Here is a 27,364-nt window from a genome sequence, read left to right on the forward strand (position 1 = left end):
CACGCCGCGCGGCTGCGGCCACGTGACGTATAATGTGACGGCTCCTACAGTTCTGACAGGAGGAACTATATGATGCGAATCTCTGTGTCTGGCCGGATGATTATCTCCGCTGTACATAAAGATGGCCGCCTCCATGGGAGGAATGTTCCTACTCCGGGCACTGAGGAACCCCAACCTGACATTCTGTAGATACGGGCACAAGAAAAAGTGGGTGGGTACCCATGTACTCGGCGGGAGAGGGCGGTGTGTGAGTGTCCCTGTACCCGGCATGTGAGGGTGGTATGCGAGTACCCCTGTACTCGGCGGTAGAGGGTGGTGTGTGAGTACCTCTGTACCCGGCGGCTGAGGATGGTGTGTGAGTACCTCTTTACCCTGAGGGTGGTGTGTGAGTACCTCTGTACCCGGCGGCTGAGGATGGTGTGTGAGTACCTCTTTACCCTGAGGGTGGTGTGTGAGTACCTCTGTACCCGGCGGCTGAGGGTGGTGTGTGAATACCTCTGTACCCGGCGGCTGATGGTGGTGTGTGAGTACCTCTGTACCCGGCGGCTGAGGGTGGTGTGTGAGTACCTCTGTACCCGGCGGCTGAGGGTGGTGTGTGAGTACCCCTGTACCCGGCGGCTGAGGGTGGTGTGTGAGTACGGCTGAGGGTGGTGTGTGAGTACCCCTGTACCCGGCGGCTGAGGGTGGTGTGTGAGTACCCCTGTACCCGGCGGCTGAGGGTGGTGTGTGAGTACCCCTGTACCCGGCGGCTGAGGGTGGTGTGTGAGTACCCCTGTACCCGGCGGCTGAGGGTGGTGTGTGAGTACCCCTGTACCCGGCGGCTGAGGGTGGTGTGTGAGTACCCCTGTACCCGGCGGCTGAGGGTGGTGTGTGAGTACCCCTGTACCCGGCGGCTGAGGGTGGTGTGTGAGTACCCCTGTACCCGGCGGCTGAGGGTGGTGTGTGAGTACCCCTGTACCCGGCGGCTGAGGGTGGTGTGTGAGTACCCCTGTCCCCGGCGGTTGAGGGTGGTGTGTGAGTACCCCTGTCCCCGGCGGTTGAGGGTGGTGTGTGAGTACCCCTGTCCCCGGCGGTTGAGGGTGGTGTGTGAGTACCCCTCTACCCGGCGGCTGAGGGTGGTGTGTGAGTACCTCTGTATCCGGCGGAAGAGTGTGTATGATTACCTCTGTACAGAAAAAATGATGCATCCCTACAGTATATGTCATATGAGATATCGCAGGTCCCTGTTTTTGAGTATCCCAAAACAGCCTCCAGAGGTTTCTGTGGAAAGTGATAAAATATGATATTTACCAGAATCCGGGACGTATAGCTTTCTGGTGCTTGACCCTGATAGCCAATGGCATTAGTTATTGTGCCCTTTGAGCTAAATATATGCAAATTTTTCCAGAAAGGAATCCTTCGGATGTCCCCACATGCGCACTGGCTGTGTCTGGTCTGAACATGGATTGCTAGATCCCATGTCCCAAAAGAAGATTCCTTATTGTCACGATACGGAATTTTAATTTGAGGGGGGCAGAACACACTTAACAATAAATATGCTCTCTAGCTTGATAAAGGCAGGCGCTGATCGTGTCCAGTAAGGAGATAATGGAAGTTGTCACCTCACAGCCCAAGTCAAGTATAACCCAGATTCAGCTACTTATAAATGAGCAGGAGACAGATTCAGCAGACATTCTTGTAGTAGGAATAGAATGATGGCTCCTGGCGCTGTTGGTTTGAGGAGCAGATGTAATAATGTTTATAGTGATCGCACATGGCCTTTATTCATGTATTCATACATAGTGGGAGTTGAGTTGGAGTCAAAGGATCTGATTAAATTAGGCACGGCAGTGTGCACTGCGATTATAAGGGCAATTACGGTAGGCTGATCTCCGTTTGTACCTTCCAAGCAGAAATCCGCTTCTGAGACATCCCATGAAGCCATTGTGTCTGGCACACACTGGTAATTAAACCTGGCCAAGAGTCTGGTAAGGTCAGTACTGACGGGAGAGATAGATGTGTGCTGAGCGATCTTAACACAGACCGCTCAGCACACATCTCTCCCCGCTCAGCACAGCGAGATGTGTGCTGAGCGAGGGGGGTGGACGGGGGGCCGCTCACTTCACACGGCGCTGAAGTGAGCGACCCGCTAGATTGAGCCTGCATGCAGGCTAATCTAGCACCAGCGATAGCGATGCACAGGGCCGCGCTTAGCTATCGCTGGGGGGGCATGCACATGACAGATCCGTGCTTAAAATCTAAGCAGTCTAGTCGGATTGCTTAGATTGTAAAAACACATATCTCTCCGTGTGTACCGCCCTGTAGGCTTGGCCTTGGATCCAGTAATAATGTAATATTTGTATTTTACTATTACTAGCTTTGTGCTAGATGTGCATCTAATTTAATAATAATATTTCTGCAGCGGGGTACACTGGTATTTCACAGGGAATAACATCAGGGGGTGTAGAGTTGGATCTTGATCCGAGGCACTAACAGGCTAAAGCTTTGACTGTTCCCAGGATGCATTGCACTGCCTCCTCTATAGCCCCGCCTCCACGCACTGGAGCTCAGTTTGTAAGTTGGTCACTAACGGGGGGGAGGGGGGGGGCTGCGCTAGGCAGCCCTGAAAAGAGCTTTTTAAGAAGACTTCAAGGGCCGCATCACTTTCTATGTCATTCTGACATGCTGTGCTGCGGCTCCATCACCTCCCCCAGCAGCGCTGCATACTCCCGCATCCTGGTCCCCGGGTACTTGCAGTGGAGGCGCAATGGACTTCAGGCACACACCGCTGACGCTCTCCTGGATCGCATGGCTGCGCATTAGGGATGAGGTAAGAGGGTCCCCCAGGTGGGACCCGCTGAAAATTGCGGTCCAGTCGCAGTCCCAGGAGAAGGACCGCGCCACTGGCGTGGACACTGTACTGCACAGGGACCCCACTATATCCACCAGGGCAGGAAGCACAGGTCGGATTAACTAAAATCCGTTTAATATAGGCTCCATAGTACCCAGTGGTGAGGCCCAGCATAGGGGATAAGGTGCTGACCTGTAGCCCCTCCCCCAGCTTCGGGCGCCATCTACTGCTGGTGTTCCCGCCCTGGAGCTGCATTTCTCTCTCTCTCACTCCCTGACAGGGATTTTGGAGCCATCTTCACTACTAGCTGGGCTGATCCGGGACTGCTGGGTAATGTCTCCTCTGTAAAACCGCCTGCCTCATCAGCACTGTGCATTTATAGGCACTTAAGTATTCTGGGTGTGGTATGGTATGCCGGCGACCAGCGGAAGCCCGAAAGTCGGCATACCGACAGCGTGGCGAGCGCAAATGAGCCCCATGCGGGCATGCTATTTATTCTCCCTCCAGGGGAGTCATGGACCCCCACGAGGGAGAAAAACTGTCGGTATGCCGGCTGTCGGGATTTCGGCGCCGGTATACTGTGCACCGGGATCCCGACAGTCGGCAAACTGAAGACCACCCAGTATTCTACATGTCATTTTAGACAGTGTTAGTTAAGAACAAGTGTACTGCTATCTGAATGTTTAGTAAAAGTATTCTGTGATATATATCCAGTATCTACTGTGCATTGTTATATCTATACTCATACATATTTATATGTAGTTTTACTAGTCCAGTGCAGTTTTATTGTTTATATGTAATAACTTCTGCATTGTACATGTGACCGAGTGTGCCTGTAGCTGTTGTGTAAGATTCCATTCTCCTATATCACATATTGCTATCACTATATTCTGTGCCCTGAGGGGCTAAGTGCGTCAGGGTCCCATATAGATATACCGCCCGTGGACTCTCATGTCGCCCATCTTGTGGTGTCATCTGCTCTGCCTGTCACCACTGTCACTGCACTGAAGGACCCGACGGATAAGTGTGTGGAGGGTTGCCTGAAGTCTATTTACTCCCTTACTGGCGCTGTACATAGACCCACTATGGCAGCCTCCTGGTCTGTGAAAGGTATTGAAGCATGAGTTCAGGTAATTGAGGATGAGCTGCCTCAGGATTTTTCTGACATTGCCAGACAATATCTGTCTTATATTACCACAGCCTCCCACTATATTCAGGAGGCGGCCTGTGATGCAGGTGTAATGGCGGCCAAGGCATCTACTACGTCTATCCTGGCTCGTCCAATTATGTGGTGGAGGTCCTGGAAGATGCACCTGGAGTCCAAAAAGACCTTGGAGGTGCTGCCTTTTAAGTGAGACTTCCTATTTGGGGAGGGTCTGAACAAGATTGTGACTGACTTGGCTACTATCAAGACTGCGTGTCTCCCAAATACTAATCCTTATGTCCCAATGGCTAAGAGTACCATCTTTCGTTCCTCCAGGAAAAGCAAAGGGTCAGGCGTATCCACGACGGGCTCGTGCTTCCAAAACCACTAAGCCTAAATCTAAACAATCCTGGGCCGCCCGTCAGCCTGCTTCCAAACAAGACAAGCCTGCTGCATGACGGGGCGGGCCTCCCCCTGGAGGATCCCAGGGTGGGGGGGGGGGGGGCACTTCTGCAGTTCTCCCAGGGCTGGTTAAAGACCACTTCGGACGCCTGGGTGCGGGAAGTTGTCTCTCACGGGTATGCAATCTCTTTCAAGAGACGTCCCCCTCGCCAGTTTTGCACAACGGTTATCCCTGCGGATCCGTTAAAGGAGCAAGCTCTGCACTTGGTTGTACAATCCCTCCTGGGCACAGAAGTGGTAGTGCCGGTACCTCTGTCTCAGAGAGGCAAGGGATACTATTCGACCCTGTTTCTAGTTCCGAAGCCAAATGGGTCCTTCCGGTCTATACTCAACCTCAAATCATTGAACAAGTTTGTGAGTATCCAAATTCCGTATGGAAACTCTGCACTCTATAGTGCTGGCCATGGAGCCTGAAGACTATATGGTATCCCTGGACATACAGGATGCTTATATGCACATACCTATTGCCATGTCGCATCAGCAATATCTGCGGTTTGCTATTGGCAACCTACATTATCAATTCCAGGCACTGCCTTTTGGATTGGCCGTGGCCACTCGGATCGTCACCAAGGTGAGGGAATCAGGATCCTGCCGTATCTGGACGACTTGCTTATCCTGGCGAACTCCCCAGAGGTTCTCCTCAGTCATCTAGCTTTTACGGTCCAGTTTCTACAAGCTCACGGGTGGCTCATCAACTGGAAAAAGTCCTCGCTGGTTGCTGCTCGGAGCATGGTGCACCTGGGGGCACTACTGGACACACACACAACAAACAATTGTTTTTGTCTCTAGAGAAAATCCTGAAACTTCAGGACAGGATCAGATATTTCCTCTCTCGCATAATAGGCCCTACACACTTGCCGACATCAGTTAAAGATATGAACGTTCTCGTTCATAAATAAACGAGATACCGTTCATATCTTTGAGTGTGGAGGCTCCAGCGATGAACGATGCGCGGCTCCGCGCTCGTTCTTCGCTGGTCCCCCATCGGCTGTACATGCAGGCCAATATGAACGATCTCGTCCATATTTGCCTGCACTTCAGTGCAGCGGGTGACGGGGGGAGGAAAGAAACTTCACTCCCCCCGTCGCTGCCCCTCCGCCGCCGGGTTGCCCGTCGGCCCTATCCGCAGTTGGGCAGCTTGCGGCGGATCGGCCAATGTGTAGGGCCCTTAAGAGTGCCTATACACTCGGCGAGGCAAGTACTAGGCCTCATGGTGTCTGTTTTCGACATGGTAGAGTACGCTCAATTTCATTCCCGCCCTCTGCAAATCTTTCCAATTGGGACGGCCTGACCCATCGGATCTCCTTGACTCTGGCGTTTCATCTGTCACTGAGCTGGTGGCTACATGACCAACAGTTGAGCAGGGGCCGTCCCTTCTGAAATCTCCAAGTGAGTCCTCCTAACAACGGATGCCAGTCTGTGGGGTTGGGTCGCGGTTTTGGAGCAACACTCACGCCAGGTCGGGGGACCAGGGAGAAATCTCTCCTCCCGCTAAACATTCTGGAATTGCGGGCGGTGTTCAGTGTGTTGACACTGCCTCTAGTACAGAACAGGCCTGTTCAAGTACAATCAGACAACGCCACCACGGTGGTGTACATAAGTAATCAAGGCAGCACTCGAAGCCGCATGGCAATGCTGGAAATATAACAAATCCTCTGTGGGACGGAACGCTATCTGCCAACAATATCGGTAGTGTTCATTCCCGGAGTCCTCAACTTGGAAGCGGATTTCCTCAGTCATCAGGACGTTCACGCCAGAGAGTGGAGTAGTCATCCGGAAGTCTTTCAACTATTAGTGGACAAGTGGGGCCTACCAGACGTAGACCTGATGGTGTCTCGATACAATCACAAGGTTCCGGTCTTTGGATCAAGGACAAAGACAAGGGATCCTCAAGCGGCGTTCGTGGACGCACTGGCAATTCCATGGAACTTTCGGCTGCCATACGTGTTTCCTCCAGTGTCACTCCTGCCCTGGGTACTTCAGAAGTTCAAGCAAGAAAAATGAATACTAATTCTAGTTGCTCCAGTGTGGCCCAGACTGCATTGGTTCTCAGACCTGCAGGGTCTCTCGATAGAGCGTCCTCTTCTACTTCCTTAGTGCCCAGACCTCCTCGTTGAGGGCCCTTGTGTCTATCCGGACCTGGCCAGACTGGCTTTGGCGGCGTGGCTCTTGAATCTTCACTCCTGAGGGCCAACAGATTCTCTGAGGCGGTTATTCAAGCTATGTTGGAGGCCCGCAAACTGGCTTCTGCACGGATTTATTACAGGGTCTGGAATTCTTATTTCTCTGACGTCCTAGTGGATGCTGGGGACTCCGTAAGGACCATGGGGAATAGACTGCTCCGCAGGAGACTGGGCACATCTAAAGAAAGATTTAGGACTATCTGGTGTGCACTGGCTCCTCCCCCTATGACCCTCCTCCAAGCCTCAGTTAGATTTCTGTGCCCGGCTGAGCTGGATGCACACTAGGGGCTCTCCTGAGCTCCTAGAAGAAAGTATAGTTTAGGTTTTTTTATTTTCAGTGAGACCTGCTGGCAACAGGCTCACTGCAACGAGGGACTAAGGGGAGAAGAAGCAAACCTACCTAAGTGGTGGTAGCTTGGGCTTCTTAGGCTACTGGACACCATTAGCTCCAGAGGGATCGAACACAGGACCCGACCTCGTCGTCCGTTCCCGGAGCCGCGCCGCCGTACCCCTTACAGAGCCAGAAACAAGAAGGTGGTCCGGAAAATCGGCGGCTGAAGACTTCTGTCTTCTCCAAGGTAGCGCACAGCACTGCAGCTGTGCGCCATTGCTCCTCATGCACACCACACACTGCGGTCACTGATGGGTGCAGGGCGCTGTGGGGGGGGCGCCCTGAGCAGCAATAGTAACACCTTGGCTGGCAAAACTAACACCATATATAGCCCCAGAGGCTATATAGGTGTATATTAACCCCTGCCAGAAACGATAAAATAGCGGGAGAAAGCCCGCCGAAAAAGGGGCGTAGCCAACTCCCTCAGCACACTGGCGCCATTATTCCCTCACAGCTTCGCTGGAAGGAAGCTCCCTGGCTCTCCCCTGCAGTCCTGCACTACAGAAAGGGTAAAAAAGAGAGGGGGGGCACAATTTAGGCGCAGTATGTATATATATATATATATATATATATATATATATATATATATATATATATATATATATATATATATATATATATATATATATATATAGGCAGCTATAGGGGAAAACACTCTGTATAGTGATATCCCTGTGTTATATAGCGCCCTGGTGTGTGCTGGCATACTCTCACTCTGTCTCCCCAAAGGGCTTTGTGGGGTCCTGTCCTCTGTAAGAGCATTCCCTGTGTGTCTGCTGTGTGTCGGTACTGCTGTGTCGACATGTATGATGAGGATAATGATGTGGAGGCGGAGCAAATGCCTGTGAATGTGATGTCACCCCCTGCGGGGTCGACACCAGTGTGGATGGACTTATGGAAGGAATTACGTGACAGTGTCAGCTCCTTACATAAAAGGTTTGACGACATAGGACAGCCGGCTACTCAGCTTGTGCCTGTCCAAGCGTCTCAAATGTCATCAGGGGCTATAAAACGCCCGCTACCTCAGATGACAGATACAGATGTCGACACGGATACCGACTCCAGTGTCGACGATGATGAGACGAGTGTACCCTCCAATAGATCCACCCGTTATATGATTGAGGCTATGAAAAATGTATTACACATTTCTGATGATACCCCAGGTACCACAAAAAAGGGTATTATGTTTGGTGAGAAAAAACTACCAGTAGTTTTTCCTGCATCTGACGAATTAAATGAGGTGTGTGAGGAAGCGTGGACTTCCCCAGATAAGAAATTGATCATTTCTAAACGGTTAATGGCTGCGTACCCTTTCCCGCCAGAGGATAGGTCACGCTGGGAAACACCCCCTAGGGTAGATAAAGCGCTGACACGCTTATCAAAGAAGGTGGCACTACCGTCTCCGGATACGGCCGCCCTAAAAGAACCTGCTGATAGAAAGCAGGAAAGTACCCTAAAAGCTATATACACACACACTGGCATTATATTGAGACCCGCTATTGCATCAGCTTGGATGTGCAGTGCTGCTGCTGCGTGGTCAGACTCCCTGTCGGAAAACATTGATACCATGGATAGGGACAATATTTTGCTAACGATTGACCATATAAAAGACGCGGTCTTATACATGCGTGATGCACAGAGGGATATTGCCGGCTGGCATCAAAAATAAGCGCTATGTCCATTGCCGCCAGATGGGGGTTATGGACTAGGCAATGGTCAGGTGATGCCGACTCCAAGCGGCACATGGAAGTTTTACCCTATAAAGGGGTGGAACTTTTTGGGGAAGGTCTTTCAGACCTCGTTTCCACAGCTACTGCTGGGAAATCGACTTTTTTGCCACAGGCTACCCCACAGCAAAAGAAAGCACCGTATTATCAGGTACAGTCCTTTCGGCCCCAGAAAAATAAGCGGGCTAGAGGCTCATCCTTTCTGCCGAGGGGCAGAGGAAGGGGGAAAAAGCTGCAGCACACAGCTAGTTCCCAGGAGCAGAAGTCCTCCCCTGCGTCTGGTAAGTCCACAGCATGACGCTGGGGCTGTTCAGGCGGAATCGGGAACGGTGGGGGCACGTCTCAGGTTTTTCAGCACACAGTGGGCTCTCTCACAGGTGGATCCCTGGGTCCTTCAAGTGGTATCTCAGGGTTACAGGCTGGAATTCGAGACGTCTCCCCCCCCCCCCGCCGTTTCCTAAAATCTGCCTTGCCGGCAACTCCCTCTGCCAGGGAAGCAGTGTTGGTGGCTATTCAAAAACTGTATTCACAGAAAGTGATTGTCAAGGTACCCCTCCTTCAGCAAGGAAAGGGTTACTACTCCACAATGTTTGTGGTACCGAAACCGGACGGTTCGGTGAGACCCATCTTAAATTTAAAAGCCTTGAACACTTATATCAAAAGGTTCAAGTTCAAGATGGAATCGCTCAGGGCGGTTATTGCGAGCCTGGAGGAGGGGGATTACATGGTATCCCTGGACATCAAGGATGCGTACCTGCATGTCCCCATTTACCCTCCGCACCAGGAGTACCTCAGATTTGTGGTACAGGACTGTCACTATCAGTTCCAGACGCTGCCGTTTGGGTTATCCACGGCACTGAGGGTCTTTACCAAGGTAATGGCCGAAATGATGATACTCCTTCGCAAGAAGGGAGCTTTAATTATCCCGTACTTGGACGATCTCCTGATAAAGGCGAGGTCCAAAGAACAGTTGATAGTGGGGTTGGCACTTTCTCAGGAAGTGCTACAACAGCACGGCTGGATTCTAAACATTCCAGGATAACCCTATCGGCCAGAACCAGGGTGTCGCTGCTGTGGTGGCTGCAGAGGGCTCATCTACTAGAGGGCCGCAGATTCGGAATACAGGACTGGGTCCTGGTGACCACGGATGCCAGCCTTCGGGGCTGGGGGGCAGTCACAAAGGGAAGAAATTTCCAAGGACTGTGGTCAGATCAGGAGATCTCTTCACATAAATATCCTGGAGCTAAGGGCCATTTACAATGCCCTAAGCCAGGCAAGACCCCTGCTTCAAAACCAGCCGGTACTGATCCAGTCAGACAACATCACGGCGGTCGCCCATGTAAACAGACAGGGCGGCACGAGAAGCAGGATGGCGATGGCAGAAGCCACAAGGATTCTCAGATGGGCAGAGAATCATGTGTTAGCACTGACGGCAGTGTTCATTCCGGGAGTGGACAACTGGGAAGCAGACTTCCTCAGCAGGCACGACCTCCACCCGGGAGAATGGGGACTTCATCCAGAAGTCTTCCAAATGCTGGTCAACCGGTGGGAAAAACCACAGGTAGACATGATGGCGTCCCGCCTCAACAAGAAGTTGACAAGATATTGCGCCCGGTCAAGAGACCCTCAGGCGATAGCGGTGGACGCTCTAGTGACACCATGGGTGTATCAGTCGGTTTATGTGTTTCCTCCTCTACCTCTCATACCCAAGGTACTGAGAATAATAAGAAGGCGAGGAGTGAAAACCATACTCGTGGTTCCGGATTGGCCAAGAAGAGCTTGGTACCCGGAACTTCAAGAGATGCTTACAGAGGACCCTTGGCCTCTGCCGCTCAGACAAGACCTGCTGCAGCAGGGACCCTGTCTGTTCCAAGACTTACCGCGGCTGCATTTGACGGCATGGCGGTTGAACACCGGATCCTGAAGGAAAAGGGTATTCCGGAGGAAGTCATCCCTACCCTGATCAAAGCCAGGAAGGATGTCACCGCAAGACATTATCACCGCATTTGGCGAAAATATGTTGCTTGGTGTGAGGCCATGAAGGCCCCGACGGAGGAATTTCAATTGGGTCGATTCCTGCACTTCCTGCAAGCAGGGGTGACGTTGGGCCTCAAATTGGGGTCCATAAAGGTCCAGATTTCGGCTCTGTTGATTTTCTTCCAAAAAGAACTGGCTTCACTGCCTGAAGTTCAGACTTTTGTCAAAAGAGTACTGCATATTCAGCCTCCTTTTGTGCCCCCAGTGGCACCTTGGGATCTCAATGTGGTTTTGGCATTCCTGAAATCACATTGGTTCGAACCACTTAAGACTGTGGATTTAAAATATCTCACGTGGAAAGTGGTCATGCTGTTGGCCCTGGCGTCGGCTAGGAGGGTTTCAGAATTGGCGGCTTTGTCTTGTAAAAGCCCTTATCTGATTTTCCATATTGATAGGGCAGAATTGAGGACTCGTCCTCAGTTTCTCCCAAAGGTGGTCTCAGCTTTTCACTTGAACCAACCTATTGTGGTGCCTGCGGCTACTGGGGACTTGGAGGATTCCAAGTTGCTGGACGTAGTCAGGGCCCTTAAAATTTATATTTCCAGGACGGCTGGAGTCAGGAAGACTGACTCGCTGTTTATCCTGTATGCACCCACCAAGCTGGGTGCTCCCGCTTCTAAGCAGTCTATTGCGCGCTGGATTTGTAGCACTATTCAGCTGGCGCATTCTGCGGTGGGCTTACCGCAGCCTAAATCTGTAAAAGCCCATTCCACACGGAAGGTGGGCTCATCTTGGGCGGCTGCCCGAGGGGTCTCGGCTTTACAACTTTGCCGAGCAGCTACTTGGTCGGGGGCAAACACGTTTGCAAAATTCTACAAATTTGATACCCTGGCTGAGGAGGACCTGGAATTCTCTCATTCGGTGCTGCAGAGACATCCGCACTCTCCCGCCCTTTTGGGAGCTTTGGTATAATCCCCATGGTCCTTACGGAGTCCCCAGCATCCACTAGGACGTCGGAGAAAATAAGAATTTACTCACCGGTAATTCTATTTCTCGTAGTCCGTAGTGGATGCTGGGCGCCCATCCCAAGTGCGGATTGTCTGCGATACCTGTACATAGTTATTGTTACAAAAATCGGGTTTTGTTGTGAGCCATCTCTTCAGAGGCTCCATTTGTTATCATACTGTTAACCGGGGTTCCTATCACGTGTTATATGGTGTGATTGGTGTGGCTGGTATGAGTCTTACCCGGGATTCAAAAATCCTTCCTTATTGTGTCAGCTCTTCCGGGCACAGTTTCCTAACTGAGGCTGTGAGGAGGGTCATAGGGGGAGGAGCCAGTGCACACCAGATAGTCCTAAATCTTTCTTTAGATGTGCCCAGTCTCCTGCGGAGCCGTCTATTCCCTATGGTCCTTACGGAGTCCCCAGCATCCACTACGGACTACGAGAAATAGAATTACCGGTGAGTAAATTCTTATTTTCACATGGTATGCTGCTAAGAATAATGATGCCTATTGATTCAGGACTTCTAGGCTTTTGGCTTTTCTGCAACAAGGCCTAGATTTAGGCCTTCGTCTGGCCTCCCTCAAGGTTCATATATCTGCCTTGTCGGTGTGGTTTCAGAGGAAAATTGCATCTATTCCTGACGTTTCTATTTTCACTCGGGGTGTTTTAAGGATTCAGCCTCCCTATGTCCCACCTGTGGCTCCGTGGGATCAGTCTGTTGTCTTAAATGCCCTGCAAGAGCCTCCATTCGAACCTCTTGAGTCTGTGGATCTTAAATGTCTTACACTTAAGTTTGTGTTTTTATTGGCTATTGCCTCTGCTAGGAGGGTGTCGGATTTAGGCACGTTGTCCTATTGTCCACCCTTTCTGATATTATTATGATATATTTATTTTTATTTTTTTATTTTTTTTACCATGACCGGGCAGTTCTTCGAACTCGCCCTGGTTATCTACCTAAGGTGGTATCATCTTTTCATCTTAACCAAGAGATTGTGGTTCCGGCCTTTATCTCTTCTGGTTTGTCCTCCAAAGAGCGGTCTTTGGATGTGGTACGGGCTCTCTGTATTTATGTAGAGGACTGCCTTCCTAGGGAGGTCAGATACCCTTTTTGTACTTTATGGTTTTCACAAACGTGGATGGCCTGCAAATAAGCAGACCTTGGCCAGATGGATTAGAATGGTGATTGCACAAGCTTATTCGCAGGCTGGTCTCCCAGCTCCTGCTGCTATTAAAGCCCATTCTACTCGGTCTGTTGGACCTTCTTGGGCGGCACGCCGTGGCGCGTCCGCTGAACAATTGTGCAAGGCGGTGGTCCTCAGTGAACACGTTCATTAGGTTCTATGCCTTTGATACTTCCGCCTCCCAGGATGCTTCCTTTGGATGCCGGGTTCTTGTACCCGCTACAGTGCATCCCCTCCCATGAGGATCTGCTTTAGGACATCCCCTATGTTATTCCCTGTGGAATACCAGTGTACCCCGCTGCAAAAAAGGAGATTTATGGTAAGAACTTACCTTTGTTAAATCTCTTTCTGCGAGTTACACTGGATTCCACAGGGCGCCCACCCTAACGCTCTTAGATTCTTTGGGTTTGTATGACATTAGCCGCTGGTCCCTTCTCCTGTTGTGAAAATGTGGTTCTATGTGACTAACATCTACCGTCTTTTACCTGCTACTGCATTGGATTGGTTAACGAAATTGAGCTCCAGTGCCTGGAGGCGGGGCTATAGAGGAGGTGATGCAGTGCAGCCTGGGAACAGTCAAAGCTTTAGCCTATTGGTGCCTTGGATCAAGATCCAACTCTACAACCCCAATGTTATTCCCTATGGAATCCAGTGTACCTCGCAGAAAGAGATTTAACTGTGGTAAGTCTACCATAAATCTCCTTTTTATAATTTCTCCTAGGCCACCACTCTTCCAAAAGTCACATGTTCCAGACTTGCCCTGCAGTATTATGACAATAACTACAGTTTGCAATTTGGAGACCTCTGGCCTTCAATCCGAATCGGCCTCCTCTCAGAACAGAAGTACGGAGCACTCATCAATAACTATTCCAGAAACGAGGCTGTGATAGAGAATCTGACTTCTCTAAATGCCACTGACTTTCTGTGTGAGGCTTATGAGATAATGGCTCAGTCACAGGCTCCGGAGGTAGTGGAGGACACAGAGAACATCTCTGCGGATGCATTTCCTTGTGAGACACACAGTACAGAACAGGAGAAAGGAAGTATTCTGACTACAGCGAACCTCACATGTTGCACCTACCCCCGAGGTGACATCAGCCGCTTTCCACCAGCCAGGTGAGGTATTTTTCCTTGCTGGTATGTCCAGTGTTTCCTCCTGTCCAAGCTTCCTGTATGCTTAAACACATGGAACGCCCAATACTAGTGGGAACATTGTATGTGTGAAGTCACAAAAAGGTTCACGGGTTAAAACGATCAATGGAAAATATCTTGCTTGTTTTTGTAGGACATTTTTTTTTTTTTCCATACATATGGAGTCGACTGGGTTCCTTAGTCCCCTAATATAGTATCACAGGGATGCCCATACTGTACTATATTATCAGTAATCCTCATTGCTAGGTTACTTAAATATCATTGTTATGTAGAAGTTTGTGTCTGTCACAGGTCGGACATCTTTGGTCTACTGGAGTATTACTTGATGGATGCAGCTTCACTTCTCCCTGTCCTGGCCCTCAATGTCCAGCCGGAACACTGTGTCCTAGACTTGTGTGCAGCCCCTGGGGGGAAGACGCTGGCATTGCTGCTGAACAATTGCAGTAAGAGACACTAGTTACCTGAAATAATGGGCATCAATCTGTGTAATGTGACTACTACATACATAGCATGCAATCCTTCTCACCCCTGTATAATGTGACTACAGCATACAGAGGTAGGCACGGTGTCACCCTGGTATATGCTGACCGCTATATACAGAGCTTATGCTGTTACCCCCTGTATAATGTGACTACAGCATACAGAGGTAGGCACGGTGTCATCCCTGGTATATGGTGACCACTATATACAGAGCTTATGCTGTGCTGCCCCCTGTATAATGTGACTACAGCATACAGAGGTAGGCACGGTGTCATCCCTGGTATATGGTAACCACTATATACAGAGCTTATGCTGTGTTGCCCCCTGTATAATGTGACTACAGCATACAGAGGTAGGCACGGTGTCACCCTGGTATATGCTGACCGCTATATACAGAGCTTATGCTGTTACCCCCTGTATAATGTGACTACAGCATACAGAGGTAGGCACGGTGTCACCCTGGTATATGGTGACCACTATATACAGAGCTTATGCTGTGCTGCCCCCTGTATAATGTGACTACAGCATACAGAGGTAGGCACGGTGTCATCCCTGGTATATGGTAACCACTATATACAGAGCTTATGCTGTGTTGCCCCCTGTATAATGTGACTACAGCATACAGAGGTAGGCACGGTGTCACCCTGGTATATGCTGACCGCTATATACAGAGCTTATGCTGTGTTACCCCCTGTATAATGTGACTACAGCATACAGAGGTAGGCACGGTGTCACCCTGGTATATGCTGACCGCTATATACAGAGCTTATGCTGTGTTACCCCCTGTATAATGTGACTACAGCATACAGAGGTAGGCACGGTGTCACCCTGGTATATGCTGACCGCTATATACAGAGCTTATGCTGTGTTACCCTCTGTATAATGTGACTACAGCATACAGATGTAGGCACGGTGTCACCCTGGTATATGCTGACCGCTATATACAGAGCTTATGCTGTGTTACCCCCTGTATAATGTGACTACAGCATACAGAGGTAGGCACGGTGTCATCCCTGGTATATGGTGACCACTATATACAGAGCTTATGCTGTGTTACCTCCTGTATAATGTGACTACAGCATACAGAGGTAGGCACGGTGTCACCCTGGTATATGCTGACCGCTATATACAGAGCTTATGCTGTGTTACCCCCTGTATAATGTGACTACAGCATACAGAGGTAGGCACGGTGTCATCCCTGGTATATGCTGACCGCTATATACAGAGCTTATGCTGTGTTACCCCCTGTATAATGTGACTACAGCATACAGAGGTAGGCACGGTGTCATCCCTGGTATATGGTGACCATTATATACAGAGCTTATGCTGTGTTACCCCCTGTATAATGTGACTACAGCATACAGAGGTAGGCACGGTGTCATCCCTGGTATATGGTGACCATTATATACAGAGCTTGTGCTGTGTTACCCCCTGTATAATGTGACTACAGCATACAGAGGTAGGCACGGTGTCACCCTGGTATATGGTGACCATTATATACAGAGCTTATGCTGTGTTACCCCCTGTATAATGTGACTACAGCATACAGAGGTAGGCACGGTGTCATCCCTGGTATATGGTGACCATTATATACAGAGCTTGTGCTGTGTTACCCCCTGTATAATGTGACTACAGCATACAGAGGTAGGCACGGTGTCATCCCTGGTATATGGTGACCATTATATACAGAGCTTATGCTGTGTTACCCCCTGTATAATGTGACTACAGCATACAGAGGTAGGCACGGTGTCATCCCTGGTATATGGTGACCATTATATACAGAGCTTGTGCTGTTTTACCCCCTGTATAATGTGACTACAGCATACAGAGGTAGGCACGGTGTCATCCCTGGTATATGGTGACCATTATATACAGAGCTTGTGCTGTGTTACCCCCTGTATAATGTGACTACAGCATACAGAGGTAGGCACGGTGTCACCCTGGTATATGCTGACCGCTATATACAGAGCTTATGCTGTGTTACCCCCTGTATAATGTGACTACAGCATACAGAGGTAGGCACGGTGTCATCCCTGGTATATGCTGACCGCTATATACAGAGCTTATGCTGTGTTACCCCCTGTATAATGTGACTACAGCATACAGAGGTAGGCACGGTGTCATCCCTGGTATATGGTGACCACTATATACAGAGCTTATGCTGTGTTACCTCCTGTATAATGTGACTACAGCATACAGAGGTAGGCACGGTGTCATCCCTGGTATATGGTGACCACTATATACAGAGCTTATGCTGTTACCTCCTGTATAATGTGACTACAGCATACAGAGGTAGGCACGGTGTCATCCCTGGTATATGGTGACCACTATATACAGAGCTTATGCTGTGTTACCCCCTGTATAATGTGACTACAGCATACAGAGGTAGGCACGGTGTCATCCCTGGTATATGGTGACCACTATATACAGAGCTTGTGCTGTGTTACCCCCTGTATAATGTGAGTACTACAGAGCACATGCGGAATCACTCCCTGTATAAGGTGATTACTATATACAGAGCACAGGAGATGTCATCCACTGTGTAAGGTAACCACTACATGCAGAGTACATGTTATGTAACACCCACTGACAGTGAGACGGTGAAGGGTCTGATAGTTCTCTATTACAGGTTACCTTGCAGCCAACGACGACTCTATTTCTCGCTGCAAACGCCTGCGCAGGGTCCTGCAGTCCTACATCCCGCAGGAGTTGCGTACAGAGGACCGAGTGCGTGTCACTTCGTGGGATGGAGCAGACTGGCCAGAGGAGGGCGTGTATCACCGGGTCAGTGCCTGTCTGTCCATAGTATAGCGCAGATTGCACAATACGCAGCGAAAACTAGAAATTAGGGAATGGAAATTCAAAACCCCCCTAAACCCCCAGTAAATGAGGCTGTCTGTGAAAGTGACCAGTCAGTGATAATGTTAGTCTGAGTCGGGATGGCAAAATATCAGGATTAACCATTAGTTTAATTCCTCCTTTCTCATGTGACTTGTCTGTAATAAACGTGATCTTTCTCTATGCTGTTTATTGTATAGGGGCTCCACTCAAACTGCACCAGACAATACCCCTTATGTGCAGTGTAACTTACTGAGATATTTACCTTCAATACTGACTTTCAGATGGAAGCACAGATACAGTTAAGACCACCACATCGCAATATAGTTAGATATAAGGAATTTAGAAATTGAATTTAGTGCAGTTAATTGTCTCAAAAACAATTTATCCTTTGTTGGGGGGCACCTATTTAGGTTAATCATCTTTCTTTTTACTCTGTGCATGTACATCAAAATTAATTCTGTTAAATATAAATAGCTCTTAAATGAATTTGGACTAAGAGTGGACTTATATATAACCAGAGCCTCACCACCATTCACATAACTACGGGGGTCATTCAGATCTGATCGCTGGGCTGCGTTTTCTTGCTGCTCTGTGATCAAATAGTCGCCGCCTACAGGGGGAGGGGTTTTCACTGTGCAGGTGTGCGATCGCATGTGTAGCAGAGCTGCACAAACTGATTTTGTGCAGCTCTGCGCAGCCCAGGATTTACTCTTCCAGTGCGATGAGAACGGGCTGTTCGGGGCCGGCGCTGACGTCAGACACCCTCTTTGAAAACGCTTGAGTCCACCTGCGTCTTTACGGACACTCCCTGAAAACGGTCAGTTGACACGAACAAACGCTCTCTTCCTGTCAATCTTCTTGCGAACGCCCGTGCAAATAGATCTTTCGCACCATCCCGTCGCAGGGCGTCGATGCCTGTTGCAGCCGTGCGACGCACTGGCACGATGCATGCATAGTTCGGATCTGATCTGAATGACTCCCCCTCCCCATTCCACATCCCAACGTCTCCTAACTCCCCAAGATCTTATGCTGTGTAGTGTCTGGCCCCTGCATGTCTCGCCCACGACCACAAGCCGCTCTTGTTGCAGGCCACTATGCCCCCCTCCCCCATCACTTTGCCCAGTATTGTTTTGGAATGTAATTATTCATCTTGGATCTGCAGGTTCTGGTGGATGCTCCGTGTACCACAGACAGACATTCTCTTCTAGAGGAGGAGAACAACATCTTCCATCGTATGAGGACAAAGGAGCGTCAGATGATTCCACTGCTGCAGACTATGCTCCTGGTGTAAGTGATTGCTACCTAGGTCACTGTATTACACCAGTACTTTTAGAGCTACAGCACTCAATGATTCTCTTCATTAGAGATTTAGATAATATAGTTGTATTTTACTTTCTTTTACTTGAATTACCACATGACAGCAGTCTATGAATGGGTTAATACCTTAGCTGAGCGCAGCTAGAAAAGAGAGCGCACATGAAAATATGTAGCATGGCTATTTAACATGCGGCTATCCAGCTATGGAACTACACATCCCAGCATGCCCTGCCACAGTTTGGCTATTAGGACATGTATGACTGGACGGTTCCATATGTAAGCCCTCACCGCCTCGCCTCCTGCCCAGTCACAGAATGGACCAGTGTTTTAAGCTTAAGCTGCTGCTTGTCCATGTAATCTTATTGTTTTCAACACTTTACCAACTTTGGACCTATTTCAGATTTGTACACAATCACAATGGTTTACGTACAAATCTGATCGCACGCAGTCCCTTGTCAGCCGCGGTATAATTAATATGCCACAGCATTTGGGGAGGCAGAGTGAAGGCGACACTATTTTAAGGGTGTGATGGGCCCATGGTCTACGTCATCTGATGCAGACTTGCTGAACAACAGGCGTCCAGAGCTGATGTCCAGCCTGAGTAAGCTTCAGCTTAAGCAGACTGACTGCTGACTGGAAACATTTCAGCCCCGATGGTGATCTGAGGCTGTTTCCCCAGACTCAGCACTCAGATCTCGCAAATGTATGCAGATGGCGTCTCCTTCCTACAGATTCTTCCTGCTGCATTTGACTTTTAATTGCATGGAATTGTACAACCGCTTCCTTGTAGCTGTGCAATTCCATACAAACAGGAATTAGGCCCTTTGTGTACTAGAAACACCCTGGACTCTCGGCCATGTGATTTAAAGCTGCAGGTTTTTTTAAAGGTAAAACTAACCTGGCGCAGGTACCCATATATTTCTAATACACTCACTACTAGAAGCCACATCTGGGGGAGTGATAGACTGTTACATCCTACTGATCTCCTTCATCGTGACTGTGACACATATGGTGGCCAATCCCGGGATCGGGATCGGCGGGATCCCGGGATTTAGGCCCAAAAATGGCCGGGATTCAATCCCGGGATTGGAAGCACCAATCCCGGGGATTCAGGGATCAGCGTTGAGCGTTCACAGGACGCTCAGACGCTGCCCGGCTTCCTCTTTCCGGGTCCCCAGCGCAGCGAGAGAGGTCACGCTGCGCTGTCAGCGGCACCTAGCAGCGATCAACGGATGTTCCCTTCCCGCCTGCCCTCGGTGTATGGTAAATTACATGTGCGGGGCGAGGGGGCGGCCAGCTAGATAAAAGCCAACCCCGGGAATCCCGGGATTGGCCATTTTTCATTCCCGATACTCGGGATTGAAAAAATGGCCCGGGATTGGCTTCCCTAGTGACACAATATCTTTATGGTTACAAACCAATATTCTCCTGCTTTATCACTAAGATTTACTGCTCGCTGCGTGACTGTATCGCAACTGCATTTATATTGGGCTTCCCAGTATTATAACCTGTGTAAGCTGATTTATTAATCGTGTTTTGCTTAGCCATGATTTAATTAATACATTTTATATTTCATTTCAATCCAGCAACTGATCATTGAAGGTGCTTCTACTATTGTTCTATTTGGTGGTACTTGTTGCAGGCTCCAGACCTGCGCTGTGGCCACAACTTCATTAGTTGGTTATTGAAATAATAATTTTATTATCATAGCTTAAAGCTGTGCAATTTCCTTCCAGTCCTTATTGGAGCTGAATCACCAATTTTATCATCTAAAAGAAACAACACAGTGTGCGCTATTACAATATTCAAATGTGTAGAATGTAATGTTTTGCTGGACTGCGCTGTGTTGGTCCGCATGTCTCTAAAACCCCATAACACTAGGCAATATTGTTAACGATATTCCTCCTTTTTATCCTTCTGAGTGATAGCGTTTTATAATATTGCCCAGTGTGTATGCACTATATCGTTAACAAGGCGCGCTTCTGCGACTCGTTAGCGAGGTGTTCTGATTTCTGTTCATGCAGCTCCATTTTGACTGTCGTTGACAACTGCATGTTCGGGACTGGGCTGGGTGATGTCACTGACCGTTATCGTTTAGTGTGTATGCGCTATACCGTTTGTCCGAGAGCTAACAGAGGGAGTTTAAGGGAAATCGTGGACAATATTGCTTATGGAGCATATGGTCTAGTGTGTATCCGGCTTTACAGAAGGTGGAGAGGTTGTCCTGTGGGAGGCTCGTTCTTTCATATTTGGTATCACTGGTGCAATCTTTCTACAGATTGGCAAGGTATAAAAAAATCTAGTAAATGGAGTATTATAGCTGGAAGTCGCGTCCCCACCTCCTCCTCTCCCAGTTTCCTTCTCCTTCCACTAGGAGTTCCATCTGCACTCACTATCAGAACAAACTGATTCTGAGTTGGGAGTAAAGCAGGTTATGCCGCCATGCATTAGGGTACCGATTCCCCAATCCGATCTGCTGATCAAATATCGCCTGTCAGTGGCTATTATTCGGCGTTCTATCGTGGAAACCTTGCGTATTAAAAAAACCTTAATTTGCCAAACCAGACCATTTTTTTTTTTTTTTTTTTGGGTCCGGATCAGCTATTCCTGGACCCAGATATGGTCACTTTCATAGAAATATATGTGATGGCAGATAAGAACCACTTGGCCCATCTAGTCTGCCCAAAGTACATGTTGATGCACACGCTTACACACTAGGGTTAATTTTTGTCGGGAGACAACCTACCAGTATATTTTTGATTTGTGGGAGGAAACCCACGCAAGCACGGGGAGAATATATAAACTCCACACAGGGCTTTGGTGGGAATTGAACCCATGACCTCAGTGCTGTGAAACTGTAATGGGGCATACACACGGGCCGATTTTGGCTATTTTCTAATCTACATCGCTTAGAAATTAAGCACGGATCGCTCCGTGTGTACACCCCATAGCGATGGCCGCACGTTTCCGTCGCCCGCTTTGATCTTTAGCACATCTAGTTAGATTGCCTAGCATGTGCATACAGAACACTGGTTAGCAGTAGATCGCTGTGTGTATAGTGATGTGGGCTGAGCGATCTGTGATAACTAGGGTGGCCTATCTCGAGCCATTTGTTTTTTCAATCCCGGGTATCGGGATTGAAAAAATGTTCAATCCTGGGTTTCCCGAGATATCCCGAATTGGCTTTCTTACTGTGTCCACCCATGCCCTGCTCCGCCTCTCCCCACCCCGCAAACCTAAATAACCTCGCAAAACTGCAGGGACGGGATGGTGGGAGACTTTATTCAGACGCGGTGACTACAGGGGGAGCCGGGAGGAGGCGGCGGGTGATGGCCGCCTCACTAGTTGGCTCAGCGGCGGGTGACTGCGCAGCGTGACCTCAGAGTCAGAAGTCACACAGCGCAGGGGGAGCGGGCAGCATTGAGCGTCCTGAGGACGTTCAACGCTGCCCGGCATGAAAGGGACGCCTGATCCCGCAATCCCCGGGATTGGAGCTTCCAATCCCGGGATTGAATCCCGGCCTGATTTTGGACTAATTACCGGGATCGGCCACCCCAGTGCTAACCTTGGTCACTTGTGTCACCCTGTGTGTATGCCTCATAACGCTAACCATGCTGCCCGTAACTTTTTAAATTGAACAAACCATGCTGTAATGCAAGGGGTGCAAATATATTTCATTTTTTTTTTTTTTTTACATATGCAGGGTAAATACTGTCTGCTTTTGCATGTAGCCCACAAATACTGGCCAGCTTTATTTTTACACTGTAAGTTAGATGTGAGTTTGGACGCACCCCGCACACACCTAAATCATTCTGCACGTTTCACACTTGCCCGTCTGCAGTGCTGCATGGTTTTGCCATGGTGCAATGTTACTGGCTCTTGTTTGCTTTGCCCCCAATTCAGAATCATCCCCAACGTGTCAGTAAGGGTCAGATTGTAAGCAACATACTGCACCCAGTATGCAATAGTATCCAGCGCACTAAACAGAGTCTGACCAGCATCTTACACCATTCCTCAAATTCCTGACTGAGTCAGGGATTCCTGGACATCATTTTTTAATAGCTGCTTCCGCTTCCCCATTGTCACCATGTAGCAGTGTGCCACATCACTCCCTGTGCCCACCTTCTCCTATTAAAAATTGATCAGCACTTTCCTTTGCAGATATTGGCTGATGAACCTGTCATTAAGCATGTATAGTTGATGATTTGAGTTTGACTTGCAGCCACAAGACCGAAACATGCAGAATTGCAGTCACTGATTCCACCATGAACTCCTCCATATAACGGAGTGATCTAGAGCACAGGTTCTCAAACTCGGTCCTCAGGACCCCACACAGTGCATGTTTTGCAGGTCTCCTCACAGAATCACAAGTGAAATAATTAGCTTCACTTGTGGACCTTTTACAATGTGTCAGTGAGTAATTAATACACCTGTGCACCTGCTGGGTTACCTGCAAAACATGCACTGTGTGGGGTCCTGAGGACCGAGTTTGAGAACCTCTGATCTAGAGAAAAATGAATATCCCCCTATGTATCAAATACTGGAACTTGGGCCTGGATCAGAGATGTACGCAGTTCATTCTGCAGCTGCGTCTTTGGAAATATACGAATCCGGCATGATGCATCTTGTGGCTAAAGACGCTTCCTGTCGGATTCTCTGATCTGCAGCTTCAGATCCTCTGCGTGAACATCGGTCGCTTGAGTAACCCTCTGATTACTCAGGATGCCTGGTGTAATCCCGCAGCAGACCTCTGTGTGCTTTTGTAAACTGCTGGCCATTGCTGCCCCTTACCCTCCCCAAATTGGCCATGCTGAGGCTTAGGGGCTTTGTCATCTGTCGTCACATCCACTGATCTGCACATTGTGCAGTTCTGATCAGTAACCATTGGAGATGTACACAAACGTCTCTTGGTGAGGACTAGATGACCATTATGTCCTGTCTGTAGAACCACAGCTCAAACAGAAGGTACATTTTCATCTTCACCTGACTATATGTTCATTTCCTGTTATGTTATTCCAGAGGCAAAATGTTTCCTCTGTCAGATTGTCTTGTACGGAGGTTGATGCTTTTTATTTCCCCACAGGTCCGGCCTGCGGGCTGCGGCACCAGGAGGGGAGGTGGTGTATGCCACTTGCTCTCTTTCTCAGCTCCAGAATGAGTGTGTAGTGGAGAGGGCACTCGAGCTGGCGGCCTCGGAGTATGGAGTCCATGCTGAGATCAAGAACCTCCGATCCTTCCGCGATGTGTTCAGAAATACTTTCAATTTCCACACAAATTGCCGCATAGGAGAACTGGTCGTTCCTCATCTCACTGCAAACTTTGGACCTATGTACTTCTGTAAGCTGCTCCGCATGCGATAGCCGCACACATGGGACACGGTAGAAGAGACACTGGAGAGAATCCTAGAACTCCCGGTGGAAATGTTTCCCCATTGTTGCTGCCAGGGATGAACTGGGGATAAAGATTGGCCCTGGCATTCCTTCTGTCTGTGCGTGCACAAACATGGGCGTGGTCACGGATCATGCCCTGTCTGAACATGCCAGTCTAGCAGAACGCTGTGAAACAGCTGCTCAGCCAGGCCTCCTGAATGTCGGACCGGTCCACCAGGCCATCGGCCCTTCTGGCAAGTGGCTAGTCCGGCCTTGGTGTCTGGCAGTGAGAGGGTGTCCTGTGTGCATTCTGGGAATGATGCCCCCTACTCTGACCACCAGAGCACGGACATTTTTCCTTTCTGATAATGAAATGTACAAACCATAAACTTTGTTCAGTATTGTGTGATAGTGTCTTTGGCATCTATTCCTGGAAAGGGAATTCATAACAAATCAGCCTGGAGCATAATTTCTATTGTAAAAATTGTGCAGACCATCAAAACGAAAATGGCCATAAAAAGTAATAAAAGATTTGATTGCAAATATCAGAAAAGTGATTTTATTGTGGAGTAAAGCCGGGTACACACTAGGCGATACTGAAATGCCAGAGATCAACAACTATATCGTTGAATAATATAGCGTTCAATGATATAGCGCGTACACACTGAATGTTATTGTTAAACGATAACGATCAGTGATGTCACCGCCGGCATTCCCAGACATGCAGCTCAGCCCGACATTGACGTGTTGAGCTGCATGTCAGCTCAATATTGGTGTTTGCTGAACGACGTGCGGGAGCGTGCAACGTTCATCATTCACCAATAATACCACCATACACACTAGAAGCCTAAAAATGAACGATAACAACATTTATGACGTTATTGTTTATTTTTTAGGCCAAATTCGCCCAATGTGTATCCGGTTTAAATTTTACTTTTTGTTTGCAGTGTTTTAAAAAACAAAATGCAACCACTTTTTATATGTAATAAACTATAGAAAGTTTGGATGACTTGACAATATAGTTGTTTTTTAAGCAGTCATGTAGGAGAACGCCAGCAATAAAGGGTCGGCTCAGGATGTAACTAACGTTACAGAATGGATAAAAGCAATGTAAATAACCTAATTCTTTAATTGCAGATGCTGTAATATCTATATTTAAGCTGGGAGTTGAGAGTGATTTCCATGGTAACGCCAGCAACTCTGTGTAACATAGATCAGACTGCAGAAGATATCGCTATGCTAATATAAGAACGTTGTGTCTATCAGTTTGTTCCAAGTTGGTGCAAGAACTACTGAACCGGTTTTAATGAATACTGTATAATTTTGTAGTTGGAACTCCATCCGTCAAGTTAAAGCAGTAATAGAAAAAAAAATATTTGCATCACTGGTGCAAGTGAGGGGGTGGCACCATGTGTGGGGCTGGTAATGAGTGGGGGCAGAGGTGCACAGGGGCACACAGTGGTGGGTGAGGGTGCTACTGTCTGTATAGCGCTTCTGGTCACATGGGCCACTCCTGCGACAAGGCCTCTGTGCAAAGCTTTGCAATTAGAACACCTCAAATAAAAAGTCAGAAGTGATTTCATTGTTGGCAATGGCTAGTAAAACATAAACAGGGACCACTGAACTCCACAACCAGGAAAGGTGTAATACAGTGTTACTCTGATGTTCCACTGCAGCCCTGATATCAGGTAAATTGGCACCCACCCCCTATATTATTTGTGCAGTGGCCTGATGGAAACTAATACAGATGAAATATTCTGTAGATGTTGTAGTTGCTGCCGCATCACCGATTCCACCAAGTTGCACAGCAAGTCTGCCAAGCTGTCAGTGTTCCTTCTGTTATACAGGTGGATGATGTCGTCCAATTCTCCAGGATTCACCACCATTCCTATGCGGCTAGATCAGACTCCAGGCAGGTTTCCACTTACTGATATGAATACATTGTTTTAGTATTTAAAAAATAAGGGTGTGTTGCAGAAGATCTACAATGTCTAGATTGACGGTTATTAGGTCGACATGGACAAAATGTTGACCTATGAAAGATCGATAATGGAAAAGTTCGACAGGGTCAAAATGTCACCATGACCATGGTTGACACCTTTTGTTTGCATTTTTGGGGTTAGTGTGAATATTTTTTCCATCTGGGACCACCGCTCGCCACAAGGTTACTAAAGGTTATGATTTGTGACATGGACAGTCAAGGATGGAATTACTTCAAAAACATAAAAAAAAAAACCCACAAAAATATGTGGACCATGTGTGTGTCAACCATTTGAACCTGTCGACCCTTTATACATTTCAACCTTTTCAACTGTCTACTTTTCACAGGTCGACCTTTTGCTCATGTCAAACATATGGTGTCGAACTATTGACTGTCGACCTAGGCACTGTAGATCTATAGTCCGGATCCCAAAAAATAGTCTATGGTAAACACGAGGCGAATAAGAAAGAGATCAGCCCTCTGCATTCAGTGCCATACACAAGCGGCTGTAGCCGCTGGTACCGACGGTGCTCTCTGAACTGTACATGAACGTTGTGCTTCACACTGAGAAAGGTGTATTAATAAAAAAACCCTCTGGTAACCATACAGTGATCTAGCTCCATGAGCTCCAGTACACTGACCTTGTTGGCTGATGAAAATCGGCCCTCTATGTTCAAGCTGCATTACATATTAATTACCGTCTGATAACTGCTACAAGTGCCAGAGCTGCCCTTTCATGTTACCAGGATCCCTCCAGGATTAGCACAGTGCTGACCCTGAGCCCTGAATACGAAAACTGCAGATCCCGGCACATCGTCTATGCTGTAACCTGTCAAATAGCCGCTGATTGGAAAAATCACTCAACCTTTCCTATGTCGGCAATTCTATTCCATATCTGATATGTCTATACAATGGAGTATATGACTGCCATAATCTGTACTTCCTCTAAATCTTTTACTAATATTTGGACCCGTGGCAGGTTTCTCAAAATGCCCCCTCCCTATCTGACACTTGCCTTCCTGACTTGGATTCTTGTAGATGATTGTGTACAATAGGGTCCATATTCCTGATTATATTCTAGTAGAAGCATTATTAATAAAGGGAGGTTTTCTCACCTTTGATATTATGTAGTTGTTAATTTAACTCCGCACCAGATTATTATATTTTATATAAAATAGTGGGGCCGGATGTAATGACGCCCGAGACCGCCGTTTTGTACTTTTACATGTTATGATTTTATAAAACAATGGCTGCATGATCTTTTGTTTTCTTTTTATTAAGTCGGAAAGAAATGATCAATAAATGGTGTCATTTTTTACAGCA

At 48.3% G+C, this 27,364-nt stretch overlaps 1 protein-coding gene across 1 annotated transcript; it reads left to right on the plus strand.

The window, feature by feature from the left end:
• Positions 1-27,364, plus strand: NSUN4 (NOP2/Sun RNA methyltransferase 4). The gene is made up of 6 exons (XM_063939501.1): positions 1-211; positions 13,623-14,017; positions 14,345-14,496; positions 17,163-17,317; positions 18,537-18,661; positions 23,775-27,364. The coding sequence occupies exons 1-6, from the start codon at positions 122-124 to the stop codon at positions 24,049-24,051; spliced, it is 1,194 nt and encodes a 397-aa protein (XP_063795571.1). The 5' UTR covers positions 1-121; the 3' UTR covers positions 24,052-27,364.

This window comes from Pseudophryne corroboree, chromosome 9 (genome assembly GCF_028390025.1).
Source record: "Pseudophryne corroboree isolate aPseCor3 chromosome 9, aPseCor3.hap2, whole genome shotgun sequence".
NCBI lineage: Eukaryota > Metazoa > Chordata > Amphibia > Anura > Myobatrachidae > Pseudophryne > Pseudophryne corroboree.

Bases quoted from the DNA above. Each gene is read 5' to 3' on its own strand.
- NSUN4 (XM_063939501.1), top strand. From the start codon at position 122: ATGGCCGCCTCCATGGGAGGAATGTTCCTACTCCGGGCACTGAGGAAC. The intron at 14,018-14,344 runs GTGAGGTATTTT...TGTCTGTCACAG, and splicing joins AGCCGCTTTCCACCAGCCAG to GTCGGACATCTTTGGTCTAC. The intron at 14,497-17,162 runs GTAAGAGACACT...TCTCTATTACAG, and splicing joins ATTGCTGCTGAACAATTGCA to GTTACCTTGCAGCCAACGAC.